Below are 18,005 nucleotides of genomic sequence, written 5' to 3' on the forward strand. Positions count from 1 at the left end.
GCTGGCCTGGACGAAGCTGCCTTCTCCCGGCAGAGGGCGCTGCGGCCTGTTCTCTGGCGGGCCCGGAGCCGGAGCGCCTCGGTGCCGGCGCTGCTGTCGGCACGGACGGGTGTCTCCGCATTGCTGTGACGCCTCATTCGTTCTGGCTTAGGACAGCCACGGACTCCGCCAGCCACGCTGGTCGGGACTTTGTTCCTGACTTCTACGTGCCCAACAGGGCATAATGCTATGTAGTACGATTGAGACAAAAATAGCTTTAATTAGGTTATTAGGCATCGCTTCAGATAGCAGGCTGCCTCGGGGGAGCTTATGTATGTCCTAGATGAATAGATATATTAATGCAAGCAGCACTCGGGTTTTGGACAATGAAAACAACCCCACTTAAATTCTTCATTGTCAGGACTTAAAAGAAGCTCCCTCCACATAGGTAGCAAAGCCTAAGTATAGGGTCTGGAAAGCATCTTGTTCCCTAACCCAGGTAAGGTGGCACGCCACAGCTTTTGCGTTTTTGAGTTAACGCTGCAGCACATTGCAACAAAGAACATTGTTTTTTCTGGGAAGACGTACAAAACACCTGCCTTGAAAGTATTTCTCAGGCTTATGGTAAGCACACAAAACAACAAAGCATTTTAAAAATCTCTAAGAAAAAGTCTTAGCAATAAAACACTGGCATTTTTGCACATGTGCATCTATACTTTCCAATTTCCTCTTCGCAATCACCCACCTTTTTTTTTTTCTCTCCTCACGACAGTTTCAGCATATACAAGTTTGCAATCAAAGGTTTTCAAATACATTTTAACTGATTTAAGATTTTATGAGCGTGATTTTAATTGTTCACGCCTCTCTTTTTAACAATTTCTCTCCCCCTCTCCCTTCCCAAGAAAACTACAACACACCAGTACATTTATTTAAGACTTTAGTCATTGAAATTGAACAAGTAAATTAGTTGCAAGGAAAAATATTCAAATATAAACTTGGTAAAAGTACATTCTCCTCACAGAGGACTAACTGGGTGCCACAGACCTGTGTGCAAGAGAGCCTATGAAAAATTTTTAGAGCATGAATGCAGACCCTAGGACAGAAGATTAATATCAGAAGTTTCAACTTTAAATATAATAAAATTAACATGAAATTAAGTTCTGGAAAACAGAAGTGCTTTTTCGTGTCAATCACAGTTGTATGTCACTACTCCAAAGCTATTACAAAAACTCTACTAAGCTTTTCTAATGAGACTAATCCTTAGTTGGTAAAAATTATATAGTTCTCTTGAAGTCACTGGAAACTATCCATTCATAAGAACTGATACAACCTTATGTGCAACTCCAAAAAAGCTACTCTATGTATTTGTCACAAAAAGCATGGCAAGACGTCAGGATTATTTAAATAAAGATGCACAAATGCTGACTAATACAAGAATACAAAAACTGTGAACATCAGAGAATATTTAGTTCAACAGTAATGATATTTCTAACCAACTGTAATTTTTAAAAAGTCTACCATTCAGTACATACTTGAAAAGTTACAGCAGAACAATATAAAGAGATTTGTATGAGTTTTGAAGTAGAAAACACAAGTTATATCTTCCAGTTTGTATCAGTCTTAACAAATTTCATACAGCCTTTGGTTTCAAACCAATACAACGTAATCAACATTTCAGTGCTTACTTAGCATTCATCAGGAGAGGACAATTGTACATTTCAGGAAGAAAAGGTGAAAAAACAAGGGTAACAAAGTACTGCATTATACAAAGTAAAGGCTGAAGCAAAAATACTCTTGGGTTTATCCTGTACATCATGTAAACACACATTCAGAATACTAAACAGGCTAAAATGTCTTCTGAGCCTCCAAAACAGTTACAATAATGCTATACATATATATATATGCTCATACGACATCATCTTTAGGAAATGTAGCCCATTACATTGTAATTCTGTGCTTAACTCATTGCAATTCAGACAATACATTCATATATTAGCAGTACATCTCATTTTTTATTTGAGCTTTGCTGGCTGCCATAGATAAGGACAAATGAAATAGTACCGAGCCCTGATTTTACCTTGCATATGGTAACTATATAAGCAATGCTTAACTGTTCAAGAACCATCTTTCCTGTTACCAAAGCTGAGAACTTTCAGATTTATGTAGAGCAAATCAAGCTGAAATTCTGTTCTTTGCAGGACAGTAGTTTTCCCAATTATTTTTCATTATGTAGAGCAAGTACTTAACGTCTAGTTTAAAAAGCAGAAAATTATCACTAAGCACACATAGAAATACTACTTGTATATAAAAAACATTCATATCCTCCCTAAATGTTTTAGAGTTTGCAATAATAACACTTTGAAAGGAGATCAAATTTTTTTAACAATCTAAGCAGCAACTTATTTGCTCACATACAACAAAAAGGAAAGCAAAATGAAGGAGCTTCCTTGTTATTTACCAAAGCAGCTTGTAATAGCATTGTGATATACACAAATCCACTATAGCAAAATTCTGTAGAGTATTATTAGCAGGAACTAGATATTAATGCAAGAAATGAAGCTTAAGATGTTTTTTATTACATTTGTAAGAAAGATCTCAATGCCTCATACTAATAATTCCTTCTAGCATTAAATCTTCCTCCCATCTGGGTAAATCATGACTGACTATCTTTCTTCAAAGCTTCTAGCCTTTGTAGTAGTGCATTTCCAAACACCTCTCGATACGCAGGGCTGAGAGAGTCCAGTAAGGAGTAGACAGTTTCATGGTATGGAGTTTGCAATCTGTCATCAGTCTGATCGAAATTGTAAGCTACTACCTGCAACAAAGAAATTATCAGTTAAATTTCTGTAGTTAGGATCACCTTGCAATGGGAAATTGATATCACAGCACTTTGACAATCAGGGTGGTGCAGTAATGTGATAACAAAACACCCTGGATTCAAATTGTAATCTGCACTTTCTATTATGGGGCTTGGTGGTAACACAATATTTAGACAAATACCTTTTGTCCAAAACTCAGAATAAATATAGTAAAGTCTATTAAGAAAATCTTTAGAAAGAAGTCTCACAAAGAAATGCCTGCACAAAACCCACAAATGGTCAAAAGGAATTGTAGACAGGCTGTATTACTGATTTATCAAAGTTCCTGAGAAACCCAAAGGCTGACATGCCTGTAACACATCACTGCTTCAATCTTAATCATTTTGCAACGCTAAGAAATGCCTGATTTTTCAACCAGCTTCCCATCTTGCTTTGTTGGAAGTTACTAGTTAAAGTAACACTTTCCAGGAGAAAAACATGTTAAACAGGCTTTCATAAAAGTACATTAAGAATGTGTACATTTTCAACACAATCAAACACAAATGCTTAAGAAATTATATACAAATAAGTTTACCCTGAGTCCTGCTTCAGTGAGCTCCAGGCAGTATCTGTTTCTTTCCCTTGTTTCCACATTGATATATGCCACATCCTCTGCACAAGGAAGGGTTTTAGAGACAAACATATTGCTGACAGCAAACAGAACATCATTCACAACAGCTTCAGCTTCCAGTCTCATATCTTTCACATCTGTTCCTTCAAAGTCTCTATAATCAGAATCCTCTTCAAAGCCCGTATTATTGGGTAACTCCATAGGATTGCAATCAGTCTCCATTCTGCACATGGAAACATCTATTTTAGATATATCATATCATTACACTCAATATATATTTAACATCATACAATAAGAATTATAACCTAACCAGAAGTATTTAAGATTGTCCATAAGAGACCCCATGCCTTTTTTTAACTCATGAAATGCCAGTCCTGGAAAACCCGAAATAAATAGCTATAGAAAAACGAACAAACAAACAAACAACAAAACCACGACCTATAGTTGGTAAATTTAAAGAAGAAAAATCTGTGGACTAAATGGGTTATCTGAGACTATGTATTTACAGCAGCATTTTGTTTGCAGTCACCAAACAACAATTCTTTTGTTAAGATTCTGTGCACAGTTGCCAATCCATTTAAGAGACACACACAGCTGGACTTGGTAAGCAACTGTCACCAAAAAGGGACAGACTGTGGGGGTTCCAACAGTGGTTTCAGCACTTGGCTGAGGAACCAGCGCTGCCAATGAGGCCGCAGCTAACTTACGTCCACAGAGAAACCTCCGTAAGGCCAGCAGGGAAACCCTCTGGGACACTGCTCTAAATGTTTTGCTAGATGAGCACTGCTGCCAGGGGGAGAACGGGGCAGCAATCGATCTGCAGCACGCAAGACATGCACTTCATAAGGCTCAATCCTTTCTGACAAATCCCACCCTCGACCTACAAATTCCAAAGAAGCTGAAAGCAAGAGGGAACCAGACTACTGAGCTGCGCAGCCTGCCGTTCCAGGAGAATTAGCTCGGTTTACTGACAGCTGAACACGCGGATCACACCTGCACGAAGGAGCAGGCCGCCACCCTCGCCGGCAGCGCGACGTCGTGCCCCAGGAGTCCACCTACCGGCCCTGGCGGGGGGCGGCCGAGGTCCCGCCGCCCGACCCTAAACAGCTCCGGACAACGACGCCCGCTGCTCCACCCTACTGCTGCTTCTCCCAGTACCGTTCGATACAGAGCCGGCCCCAATGGCGTGAGGACTGCCAGAACTCGCTACCTCGATCCGGCGCGACACTGCCCCCTCACGCAGCGCTTGCCGCCGCTTCCGCCCCCGCCTCCTCCGCTCGGTGTCGCTACTTCCGCACGAACGTCACGGTGCCGGTGACGGCGGCGTTCGGCAGGGGGGGTACGCGGGGAGGAAGGAGACAAACAGTCGAGATCGGCCCAGCTGCCTTCGCCGGCGGCGGAGAGCTAACGTGAGGGAGGCTCTGTCGGGCTCTGGCCCTTTCCTCCTGCGCTATTCTGCTGCTCAGCACGGCTGCGCTGGCTGTCTCCGCGCTCGCAGGCCGCCAAGAAGATGGCGGCGACGGTGTCCGAGTGAGGATGGAGCTACCTGTCAGCGCGTCTTCGCCCTAAGGGGAGGCAGTGCCGCCCCCGGCGGTGCGAGGGGCCTTGGAGACACTGCCTGGCTGTGGCAAGCCCTTGCGGTAGCTTGCGCTGAGGAATAAGGCTGGGCCCGGCAGCTCCCGCTCACCTCCCTCTCCGTCCGACAGAGGGGCCAGCCCCGTCCCCATCCCGCTGTCCGACCCTGTCCTGTCGCACCCGGCGCTCAGCCGCCATGCCGTGGCCTTTTTCGGAGTCCATCAAGAAGAGGGCTTGCAGGTACCTGCTTCAGAGGTACCTGGGCCACTTCTTACAGGAGAAGCTCAGCCTGGAGCAGCTCACCCTGGATCTCTACCAGGGCACCGGCTCCTTGACGCAGGTCCCTCTGGATAAATGGGTAAGAGATGCTGGCGCTGCACCCCCTCGGCTTCTGTTGCGTCTGAAGGACCAGCTGATTCCTTGCCTCCGGCTACCACCCACTTTATTTTCAATATCCAATCTCCTTTATGTAAAAACTTGCAGGCATAATTAATATTTCATCCAGTGAACTCATCTCTGATAAGCTAACGTTAGGGAAAAGAAAAAAACACAAAACAAACCAGGTATTCACTATGTTTTTCTAGGCGCACTTTGTTACTTTTAATTGTGAGGAAGAAAACAAAAACTGAAGGCACTCGCTGATGACATTTAAAGGAAAAGGAGCAATTGTAGCCCAAACTGCTAGTAATTGCTGCTGTAGTGTATACTGACGACTACTACTACTACAGATGATAAATGCATAATGTAATCCCAGTTCTGCGTATGCTTTGTCTTCACTTTGGGGACATCTTGGGTCTTACTGATAGTATTATGTTCAGTTTAGTCCGGGTAGATCTTTCGAAATTATCCCTTAGTCTTGCAGCTGTGGAAGTACTTGTTGACAGCTGGGAAGCTGTTTTTAGCTGGAGTTTATTTAGCAGGTGGGCTGTGATGCTGTGAACCAGCTAAAGTTTTTTTTGCAGTTCTGGCATGTATGTTTTTGTACTTACGTGTGTGTGTGCCTGTATACACACGGATGTATGCTTCCAGCCTGTTGTAGTAATCCAAAGGTCTGTGTTTGTAGTATTTCGTAAAATTTGACTAATTGCCGGTGTTACTGAAGGTAGAATTCAGTTCCACCTGCTGGTCAAGATGTTGACATGAGAAACCTTAAGCAGTGCTGTGCTTCGGTCGTTGACTTCTAGGCTAGTGCAGGTGATGAGCTGGGAGCACAGGCTTACTGCCTTAGAAAGTGCTTTCAAAGCACGTTTTTACTGCACTATGTTCTGCTATTAAAAAATGCTTGTGGATATATGATGTTTCCAAATAATGCTTTTTCACATGTTTGAAAGTGCCAGAAGACTGACACTTGCAAGAATGCTCCGTGTTACCAGTGCTTCAATGTGCGGTTGTTTGCTTGTTTGTGTTCTTTTCTGGCCGTGCCAGCAGCTTATTTTCTGTGGCAGGGAGCGAGGCTGCGCCGCTTTAGCTGGATTCATGTGCCCTCTAGTGGGTATGGCAGCACTCTTCGTTAAGTCAAAGTGACACTTCAGATACTTTAAAACTGCAACAGTTATGGACCAGTACTAAAAGATCAGTTAATTATGTATACACGGTGATTGACTGTATATACAGTAATGCATTTTAGCCATTTGTAGATCAGCATTTTCATTTTCCTCTAGTAAACAGTGACGTGTTTGAGGTTCTCTGCACGTGACTTTCTCATGTACTGCAGATTGCAAAAACAGATGCCAAGGAATAACTACAGCTCCTTTGCCTACCCAGTCGTTGTAAGCTTATTCCTTGTGGATCTCCAGAAGGACTGTATTTGTACGCATTATCTTCTCGATTTTTATGTATACTTCTGTTCATCTTCGCATTGTAAATATCTTAGCACATCGCACATATTTACAGATTATGGAGGTACATAGGAATACCTGGAGCTATCAGTGCAACTCCTTTGCCTCTTGGGATGTGTGAGCTGTTCAGAAAAATCAAAATGTAACTCGAGGCGTTTGTGGTTGAAGTTTAATACACACCAAATGGTACTTCTGCTACTAGTATTACTGTGTTTTCTGGTTGGGGACTTTCAGCCATTAACATGGGGTCAAGTCTTGATGTGAAGGCCTTCAGATGTAAAATTTCTCTTGGAATTCTCTAATTGCTGTTTTCTCAGTAAGGCAGGCTTGTTTGTCAAGTAATTTAACTACAAAAATCCTTCATTTTTTTTGCTTTTAGGTATTATTTTGAAATAGCATACTCCTTAGTAAATTTATAAAATGTTTAATTTTATTGCTCTGTGTGTTACTTGCAAAAAGACATCTGAGTCAGATTTATTCAAAATATGGGAACTAGCTAACTTCCTGCTGTAGCCAATTACTGTGTAAAGGTTCTCATAGTTTGGATAAATCTGTGATATTTTCAAATATAATTTTCATGCCAAATAATTATTTTTGTCTTATCTTACACTATTTCCACTAAAATGTAGGAAGTTTTAATGTCACTGAATCTTGTTTGATTTGATTCTTAAGTAATTTCCTGGAAGACTTGTTTCTGGTTTTGTTTATTCAGAATTGCTATTTTTTTATACCGCTTGGGTGGACTTTGGAACAGAAACTAGAAAAGCTGAACATGGAAACAAACAGAATTCTAAGAGCATGAGGGGAGCAAAAAGTTAACATAATGGTAAAGTTCTGGAGACAGAATAATAGATCTGTTGCTTTTCTGAAAACTCTGTACCTTTTTATTTGAAAAGTATTCTATGTGGTAGAATAATATTTTAAATATAATTGAAATGGTAAGCAAACTTTAAATCTTTTTGTTTAATTAAAAAACCAAACAAAACCTTAATGTTGAATCTGTGCATTTTCTTGGGTAAAAACCATGGCCCTGATCAACACAGAAAGCTTAAAGCTTTTTTTCACCTGATGGAGATTATGAGCTAATATTACAAATACAGTCTTTTCCTAGAGTTTTGTATATATTAAGAACTTGCACTCTCTGAATCTCATATGTGATTTAGATTGTGGGTTTTTGGTTTGGTGGATGTGTTTGGTTGGGTTGGTGGATTTTTGTTGTTGTTGTTTTTTTGTTCATTTTTTTTTTTCCTCTGGGGTTTTGTTTGGGTTTTTTTCTTCTATTATTAAGCAGTCTAGATGGTGCTTTTTCCAATAACTTCTGTTTTAACTACAGTTTTGAATCAGGACACAAGAAGTGATTTGCATTTTTTTTTTCTTTAAACGTAAATGTGAGCAATATGCTTTTTCAGTGTGGATGTGGTAAAATACAGGTAGTAGAACAAGTGAGTCTTTTCATTTAAAAATACTAACTTCTTCAGAGCTGGTGTTTAATTTTCTTACCAATTTTACTTATTTTGTATGATGCTGACGTCTACATGATTGCAGTTTTGGTTATAATGTCATTATAAAGGATAGGATTAACAGTTTCTGCAGAATATTGGTCTATCCCCTGAGCTTCAGCTTCTAAAGTAGTACTGCATATTGGACTGGATGATCTTGGAGGTCTCTTCCAAACTGGTTGATTCAATGATGCTATGAACGTACTAACAATTACTTAAGAATGACAAATATGTTACACATCAAGAAATGATTATTTGGTTCCATTCATTCAGTATCACAGAGAAATGTAAAATGAACATTACATTGAAATTGAATGCTAGTGAAGTACTTCTGCCAAAACAGCAAGCTACTTTTTTGCAGTTTTGTTTTCAGTTTTCTTTGAGTAACACTGTTGATTAGCTTGTGTCATTGCTGTAGTATTTGTAACAGTAAAGTAGCACAATTTTTTTATGTTAGTGTAAAAACTACAGATTATACAGCTACCACAGAAAAATCTGTGTCATCCTGAAAGCTAAGTAATGTGAAATGAATCACAATGGAATCAAAATATTGAAAGTGGCTAGTTTATTGTCTGAATATACTCAGAAATAAAACTATATATTATTTTTTTAGTAGCCTCAATATGTTTTAGTTGTTATACACTAAATTATAGATGTGTGGGTTTGTTGGTGGCTTTTTTGTTTTCTTGTGTATGTTTTTCTTTTTTAATTTTTTTTCCTCTTCTTCTAGTGTCTTAATGAGATCCTGGAATCTGCAGATGCACCTTTGGAAGTCACAGACGGATTTATCCAATCAATCTCTTTATCTGTTCCATGGGGGTCGTTGCTACAGGACAACTGTGCATTAGAAGTAAAAGGATTAGAAATGGTCTTCAGGCCCAGACCAAGGCTTGGTAGGCTTATACTTTAGTTTTCAGAAGGGAGACTCTCTGCAGTTTTTCTGAGGCTAAAGGCTACATTTGTTCTAATTGGTTCTTAGCCTTACATAGAACACCATTTAACTTATGTACGTTAATACTAGAGGATGTGATGAAATAAAAAACTGTCAGTTATTCATCAGTTGGTTGGCAAGTGTTTTTAAATGGATTGTTTTTTCTGTTAAATGATTTGAAATATTTCTATATATTCAAATGAAGAGAATACTGTGTGGGAAGGAGGTTTTGTTAGATTTTTTGGTTTTTGCATGTTATGTGCCAAATGCAATTAGTCAGCACTAGTAGCTAGCTATTAGGTGGAAGTAAGATAACACAATACTGTGAGACTATGAGGAGAGATTGCAATGAGGTTCTGGCTTTCTTCAGCAGCTGCAGGGTGAAAGATGCACCTTTTTGACTGTTTGGAGAGCAGCTAATAAAATTAACTGTTATCATAGTCTGAAGTAATGACTTCCAAGTACTCCAAATTCACTGCCTTTAATTATAATACCAAAAGGATTGTCTGATCTTTTCCAGCTTGACTTTTTCTAGTATTCATATGAATGTAACTGATCTAGTTTAGACTGTCCTGGTGATAAATTTTCACTGATTATCAAACCTCCATTAAATTCTGTTAAGATATATTGTTAGACTGTGTATGGGACAGGTAGTACATTTTAGCTTGTGGAAGATTTTGGTCCAATGTCTGAAGGATTTTAATTTTTTCCTTTTTATATTGTAGAGAAGATGGAAGAAATTATTTCTTTAAATGCATCATGGAGAAGAGAAGGAATGAATAAACCCTATTTCCCACCTTTTGCAAGTTTACCCTAAGTAACTTGCTTATATGTACTCTACATTTCATATTATCTTACTATCTTAATTTCTGATGTAAGATTGATGCTTTGAAAGAATTGTCCTATTAGGAAGCTTTATTCAGTTGCATCTGTTTGGTTCTTTGGCACGCAGTGATACATCTACTGTATCACATTTAATACAGTAGAAAAATCTCACTGTGCTGGTTTTATCGCACATCTATAACCACATGGATGTTTTCAGACCAGAATGCTGAACTGAAATGTTCTGCTTATTTAACTTGTTTGTGTTTGTGCTAGGTTTACTTTTGTTTGCCCATACTAGAGTGTTATAGTTGAACCTGATCAGTTTTTCAAAGTTGCTCACAATGGATTTTGTCTTAGCTGATAGGAGTGCACTGACAATTTAATCTGGCTGCTAAAAAAACTTGTTCAGCTTAATACATGCTGTGCTCTGATCTTACTATGTTTTATTTATTACATTAGGTCTATGTTAGACATGTAAAATGTGTTTTATTATGCTAATACACAAGAACTTATTTTTGTTTGCTCCTTTTCCATCAGTGATATGTTTCAAATGGAATACAGAACCTTAAAATAATAATTTTTTTAAGAGTTATTTCCCTGATCTTGTTTTGCCAATTATACCTGCTAAATCATACCAATATAATGAAAGGACTTAAGAGGTTGTTTACCTTAAACTAGTGCTGAAGATTGGTTACACTAAATCTTGGTTTCATCTTGCTTATATTGAGTTTTCAAGTACCAGAATCTTAGCAATCTAAATAGATCAGATATTTTTAAAGCTGTGAAATGTGTAAAGAGAGATTGTAGCTAAACTTGTTTTAAGTATGGCTTCTTACTAAGATGTCAAAACTTTTCTGGATATGCCAAGAGTATTATTTAATGTTGTCTTTAGTCTTTAAAAATCTTCAATCAAATTTATTAAGACTTCTTTTACTCCACAGCATCTGGGTCTGAACCTATGTATTGGTCAAGTTTTATGACCAGTAGTATGCAGCTTGCAAAAGAGTGTCTTAGTCAAAAATTGACAGATGAACAAGGAGAAGGGTCCCAGCCTTTTGAAGGACTTGAGAAATTTGCAGAAACTATTGAAACAGGTATGACATAACTATTGAGATCTGAATGAACATCTTGAGATTAAATCAGTTCATATTGTGTCTCAGTTTTACAAAATAACATCTCATTTGCATCGCAAATTTTCACTTGTTAGTATTACTCATACAATTTAAACAAAAAGACAGGATAATCAATCTTGTTATAGAAGAAGGGGGGGGAAAGCGTGTTTACTTGCTAGAATATGTGTATACTTTCCTCAGTTAATAGAATGAACCCTACTTCAAGGAAAATTGGTGCTTGTTGACACCAAAAAAAAATCCAACTAAAGTGTGCTAGAGTGATTTTTGAGATGCCTTAGTTTTGGACCTGTCATTCTAATCACACAAACTTGTACCCTAGAAATTCTGGTGTTTGTGGTTGGATATTTTTACACAAAAGAAACTAAGGGTTTAGTCGTGCATTATGAAGTGGAGAACTTAGCACTGAAATGTCTGAGCTGAGGGAAATGTTTAAAATCAGATCTAGAAATAGAAATATGCAGCCAAAGTAGAATGACACTGTAGCAATGCTTAAGTGTTTGACCAAGGTGCAGAATGAAACAGGCACCTTCTTAAGGGTCATCCACAGTGAGACATGGAACAACTTGGATTGAATTGTCACTTGGTCAAATATCCATACGTTAATTATTTATTGCATGGTATAGATGTACGTATTGGATATTTAATAAAAGTTTACATTGTCACTTGATGTCTTGTTACGTTATTTCCACTGAAATAAATACTGAGAACTTAAAAGACTTTTAAAAATTGGCTGTAGAAGTCACTGTGGAGTAACTTAAATACTTGTGTGGTATCTTTCTGTTTTCTCATTTAAGTTCTAAGAAGAGTGAAAGTTACCTTTTTAGATACAGTTTTGCGGATAGAACATGTGCCAGAAAACTCCAAAAGTGGAACTGCACTTGAAATCAGAATTGAAAGGTAAAGAGTTAATTTTAAAAAAATCAGTTTTAAAAAATTATTTTCCTTGGGGTACTTTTTCCTGGATCCTGTACATGTGTAACTCATGGACAAGCATTCTTAGTATAGAGTTAGAAACTAGCTCTTGAGCACCTGATATTGAGCGTTTTCTCTATTCAGCTTCCAGTTAAGATTTTTGTACTAAAGATACTTAACCATCAAATTAGCAGAATTCTGTATTTTCCAAAGTTAATGACCACTTCCATAATTAATGTATATCGTTTCAACAGTAAGTGGATATTGTTGGCAAATCAGGCCATCACTTCAATATACAAAAGGAACTGACCCTTTTGAGTGAGTAAGACACTTGGAATAGTTTCATGGAAAGATATGGCCCTGAAAATAAAATGAACTACATATTTTTAGGTCCTCTATGAGCTTTCAGAGGAGCTCATGTGTTTTCTGTAATTACTTTGAACTTGAATGCTGTACACATACTTAAATTGCATGGGATAGTGTAAACATACTTTCTAGAAATGTATTGAAGTAATGACTAAACCAAATTCTTACTGAGAAATGCTAATGAAATATACTTAGTTTTAAGTACTTATAAAAGTTGTTGCGTTCAGGTCAGGAGAGATGTCAGCAGAGCTATAATTTTTCTTACGGAAGGAAATTCATTCCCAGAACTACTCCTTTTCTGTACTTCAAAAACTAGATTGAAGCAAACTTGTAAATAGCATGTTGTTTTGATGTTTGATGCGTGTTATTTAAAGAAAAGGTTTTTTTTTCCCCCATGTAAATTCTATTATATAGAGACTTTCATTTTTTAAAATGTGTACTGTTTTTGACATCTCTCTCAGTGGTACAATATAATTTTACAGGATTAAAGCCTGGTTGCTTAATTTTCAACTTTCATTTTGACAGAATGGTACTTTCAAGTAGTACTTTTATACAAAAAAATATTAGACGGAAGATTGTTTTAATTTCTGCCTCAGAATTGGGATTTTATGTGTATCTTAATGGAAATTTGTATAGACATGCCGAGTAGATTCTTTCACTTTGTAGTTAGATTAGACAGGAATACCAGGATGACACACTAAGATACGTTCACACTGGAAGCACATCACAATTATTCCGTGATGTCCTGTAGAAAAATCTGATTTCCACCCATTTCCAGAAAGTGATGTTTTCTCCTTTCATGATGGTCAGTGGCGTTGTAAATAATATGAGGGAAGAGAACATGCACACTTAGATGCTAAATGGCACAAAAAAGGTAACAATATTCATGCATTTGCTACCTTTATTTTCTTTCTTTTGTCTCCCAGAACTATGTATTGTGATGAAACTGCAGATGAGTGCTCTGGCATTAATGTACATCAGCCCACAGCTTTTGCTCACAAGTTGCTGCAGCTCTCAGGTGTCTCTTTATTCTGGGATGAGTTTCCTGCATCAGCGAAGTCCTCCCCAGTGTGTTCAGCTACACAGCTGGTAAAACTGAATGCCTTCTATAAGAATGTAAATTGATGAAGGATACAAAAGGTTGCACTAATGTATTAGATTCATTCTGAAGGATACGGGAGTTGAAATTTCTACTTGAATCTGTGCTTCCTGAGTTTCATAATCACTTCCTGTTTCAAGAAGGGAGAAATACATGGACTTCAGGACTGAGTAAAATTTAGAATGCATTTTACAGGAATCTGGTTACAAGTGTATTATGTAGAAGTCCTCTGCAATTTGCTACATTGTGGGAACTTGCTCCACTTCTTTACCAAGGCCCAATGTTTTGCATTTTACGTGCATTTGTTGTTACACAGTTATCAATATCCTGTTGTTTTTTTTCAATGACATTGTCAAATTTGTATTTGTGTAAAATGATCATTGGTGTGATAAGCTTATTTGACATGCTTGGGTCTTTTTTTTGGTAAGAAGTAGGATACATTCTTACTCCTTTCTCTGTAATGTTCTAAGGCGACTGAACCAAAGCTTTCACCTAGCTGGAATCCAAAAATCACTTATGAGCCACATCCGCAATTAACAAGAAGCTTGCCAGAAATTACTCCTTCTGACCCGGTGCAGATCAGTAAGCTCATTGGCAGAATGGAGTTGAGCCTGACATTAAAACAAAATGAAGTACTTCCTGGAGCTAAGGTTAGTCATGCTTTCCTAGCCTTTAACTAAAGTAGTAATTGTATGGGATTTTATTTTTTCTGCTGCATACAAAAACCCACGATTCTCAGGGGGATAGAATCCCCTTAGTTTTGTTGTTTTCATGAAATCCTGCTGTGATTGATTTATTGTTTCTTTTCTGGATTTTTTTCTTGTTTGGTTGGGTTTTGTTTTGTTTTATGTTTTTGTGGTACTGTGACTGATTTTTGTGTGTGGAATGTTTAACTTGTAGATTGAAGTCACTTTTGGTTTTAAAAGGGTATAATTTACTTCAACAATTACGAGTAGCCCCAAAATGGTTAAGTTGCAGCATTTCAAAACTAGTATGAACATTTCTACTTTTTATATTGAAATTTTTAGTAATAACTACCAACACTTCTATAGGATATTATTAAAATAACATTTTGCCTTCTACATAGAGATATAGGAAGCAAATCAGTTTAAAATAAAGCTTTTTTCTTGTGTAAGTATATGCAGTTGTGTAAATACATCCCCCTTGTTTATTCAGTGGAGTCCTTGAAAATTGAAGTAACGTTTTGTTTGGTGTGACGTAAAAAGATGCTGTCTATTTCAAAAGTATGAGTAGTTAATGCTGTTAACATCTTTAACTGGCGTCCAGCTGTTTAGAGGTGATTTTCCACTTTTTATGTCATTAGATGTGTTCTATGGTAGTCAGAAGAAAACCAGTTTATAGGAGATGCTCAGTGTAATAGAATGCAGAGCAGTGATCTTGGGAAGTTGGGTTTTAGTAGAGTTTGGTACATTAAATAAAAGCAACATGTGACCTAGTGAATGGATGTCATTACATGATAAAGACAGACATATGTTTTGATTTATCAGAGCTCATGCAGACTGGAAAGAACATAGATACAGTATATTGCTTAGTCCAGGTTAAACTTTTTTCACTCTGATTTTTTTTTTTAAACTGAATTATGTTGAAATACCTTGGATTAGAATAGGTGTTTTAAGCGTGTTGACTACAAAATATACTGTATAAATCCATGCGAAATGTGACACACTTCAACAATTTTTTTTTTTTCAACTTTTTCCAAAGGACTGACAAAATATTAGGAAACAGTATATAAAACTAATTGATCATTTATTTTCCCTGCTTAGGTAAATGTATGTTCATATAGAGGCATGCAGTGGAATGCATTTATATCTTTGGTGGAGTTTATTTTTTTTTTTCCGTGTGAGTGTGGTGTGTGACTTTGGCAGGCTGTCATACACACTCGCTGCTGCTGTCAGCTGCACTCTTCAACAGGACGGGGGAGAGAATGTGATGAAAACACTCATACTTTGAGATAAAGACAGGGAGACCACTTAGCAGTTACTGTCATGGGCACATGGGGAAAATTAATTGAATTTATTGCCAATGAAGAATGGAGGTGGATGTTGAGAAACAAATTAAAATAATTCCCCATCGTGTGTTTTAGTTCCCTTGCTCAACTGTCATTCTGAACTCTTCTACCTGCACATTACCTTGAGTGGGGGGAAGGATGGAATTGAGGAGTTGCAGCCTGTTTGTAACAGTTACTCTCTGCTTCTCCTTTCTCCTCTCGCTTTTTTTTTATTTCAGTGAATTCCTCAGATTTCTATCCCTCATAAAGTATCTCCCTGGGCTACAGCATAAACCTGCTGTCAGATGGGTCCTCCATGAAGAGCAGTTCCTGGCAGGAGACCCAGCTGTTGTGTGGGCTCTCCACAGGCTACAGCTTCCTTCATAGTACACCTGCCTGCTGTAGAGTGGCATCTTCTATGTGCTACAGTGAGGTTTCTGACGTAGTGTAATCTCTTCCACAGTTTGCAGGGGAATATTTGCTCTGGCACCTGAAGCATGTTTTTTCTTTCCTTCTCTGACTTGGGTATCCACAATAAATGTATTTCCACAAAGGCATCACCAGCTTTGCTGATGGGCTCATTTGTAGAATGAGCTCTGCCCAGTATGGGGCAGACCCTGCAGCATATCCTACATCCACCATTTTGTCACCTCCATTCAACACAATGAGTAATGATCATGAACAAACCAATATTGGGTAGTGCAGGATTCTAGAACTGAAAAATAAATCTATACAACTCCTTGAGATAGTTTTAACTTGAGCTGCTCTGAAAATGTGACTTTATACACTGTCTTAAACCATTTAGACTTATGTAAATATCTAACTCTTTATGACGAAAGAGAAGTCTAGATGTAAACTTGTACAGTTTTTGCTGCTATTGGTATTTTATAGTTGGTACATAATATTGTCACACACTTGGTATTTATGCTGCCACATCCTGGGAGCAATACACAATTAAATTTCTAGTTGTTTTGGGAGATGAAGATACTGCTGGAGTAACTGTATCCTTTACAGCACCAACATCTATTAAAAATAGTTGACTCAAACTTATGAGGAAGACTTCCTTAAGTGTTGTGTTGTTTTTTTTTAGTTGGATGTAGATGGACAAATAGACTCTGTACATCTATTTCTGTCACCAAGGCAAGTGCATCTTCTACTGGACATGGTAGCAGCTATTGCTGGACCAGGCAAGTGAATGTTCCATAGATGTTATATATGTATTACAATGGAAGAGAAGTAAACTTTGCAAGATAAAACAAGTTTCCTCAATGGGGAAAAAAAAAGTGGTGGTTGATCATTATTAAATCCTATCTGATATTTGCAAAATGTTCTGTAGACTGTATGAGTAGGACTATGACCAATTTATTGACTTGAGTTGCAAATTGTATGTGCTAGTAAAGAAAATCTGGTCTACAAATAAGGCTTGACAACTGACTGTATAATAAGACAAGAGATGTGGAGGTGGTATATAGAGAAAATCAGGAGGCCAGAACAATTTTGATTCTTATTGCTTCTGTTTCATGAGAGGCCCAGAAAACTTAGAATAGACAGTAGTTGAGTTTATTTGTGTATATTTGCTGAGCAGTTAACAGCAGTTTTTTCTGCTACTGCTGTAACAGGGTGGGAGTGTTTTAGTTTGTTCCTCACCCCTTCCACCTAAGGTAACAGCACTTCGTATTAGGATAGAAAGTTAATTTTTTTGAAAAAAAGTGTCATATTCTGTGTAGATGATTAATATCCTTGTAATGATATCAATGAACTTGTTCATTTGTTTTGGTAACTGGAAAAGCGTTATGTCATTTCCCATGTGTATCATCTTCAAATCTGATATTTTAATAATGCATTAATACAAAACCTTAAAGCTGACTGAGAAAAATGTGCTGATATTATGTGTGAACATGTTTGCATATATAACCTTAAAGTATTTTCTTCAGACTTGAAAATAATGAATACTAGGGAGAAAGTGATCTGTTTCAGCTAAGTAAAACCTTCAAAACAACAAAATGAACTCATACACATATCCGATAAGCAATGGATGTCTGTGTGTATGTATACACACATGCGTATCACAGTATTATCAAGGTTGGAAGAGACCTCATAGATCATCAAGTCCAACCCTTTACCACAGAGCTCAAGGCTAGACCATGGCACCAAGTGCCACGTCCAGTCTTGCCTAGAACAGCTCCAGGGACGGTGACTCCACCACCTCCCCGGGCAGCCCATTCCAGTGTCCAATGACTCTCTCAGTGAAGAACTTTCTCCTCACCTCAAGCCTAAATTTCCCCTGGCGCAGCTTGAGGCTGTGTCCTCTCGTTCTGGTGCTGGCCACCTGAGAGAAGAGAGCAACCTCCCCCTGGCCACAACCACTCCTCAGGTAGTTGTAGACAGCAATAAGGTCACCCCTGAGCCTC

At 38.0% G+C, this 18,005-nt stretch overlaps 2 protein-coding genes across 6 annotated transcripts in view; one reads left to right on the top strand and one right to left on the bottom strand.

The window, feature by feature from the left end:
• Positions 1-899: 899 nt before the first annotated feature.
• GSKIP (GSK3B interacting protein) lies at positions 900-5,325 on the bottom strand. Of its 5 annotated transcripts, none has more exons than XM_064142082.1 (3): positions 5,228-5,325; positions 3,373-3,631; positions 900-2,794 (listed from the first exon to the last, which is right to left on the bottom strand). In XM_064142082.1, the coding sequence occupies exons 2-3, from the start codon at positions 3,628-3,630 to the stop codon at positions 2,633-2,635; spliced, it is 420 nt and encodes a 139-aa protein (XP_063998152.1). In that variant the 5' UTR covers position 3,631; positions 5,228-5,325; the 3' UTR covers positions 900-2,632. The 5 variants fall into 5 exon arrangements, with proteins under 5 accessions (XP_063998152.1, XP_063998117.1, XP_063998143.1 ...); XM_064142047.1 differs by lacking the exon at positions 5,228-5,325 and adding an exon at positions 5,096-5,211; XM_064142073.1 differs by lacking the exon at positions 5,228-5,325 and adding an exon at positions 4,619-4,709.
• ATG2B (autophagy related 2B) overlaps positions 5,180-18,005 on the top strand; it is a 46,872-nt gene continuing 34,046 nt past the window's right edge. Inside the window, exons 1-7 of the mRNA XM_064142034.1 lie at positions 5,180-5,341; positions 9,051-9,213; positions 11,018-11,170; positions 12,004-12,106; positions 13,414-13,576; positions 14,057-14,236; positions 16,685-16,785. Of these exons, the coding sequence (XP_063998104.1) occupies positions 5,180-5,341; positions 9,051-9,213; positions 11,018-11,170; positions 12,004-12,106; positions 13,414-13,576; positions 14,057-14,236; positions 16,685-16,785 (1,025 nt within the window). The remainder of the gene's footprint in view (positions 5,342-9,050; positions 9,214-11,017; positions 11,171-12,003; positions 12,107-13,413; positions 13,577-14,056; positions 14,237-16,684; positions 16,786-18,005) is intronic.

Source organism: Pogoniulus pusillus, chromosome 1 (assembly GCF_015220805.1).
Source record: "Pogoniulus pusillus isolate bPogPus1 chromosome 1, bPogPus1.pri, whole genome shotgun sequence".
In the NCBI taxonomy this organism is placed as follows: Eukaryota; Metazoa; Chordata; class Aves; order Piciformes; family Lybiidae; genus Pogoniulus; species Pogoniulus pusillus.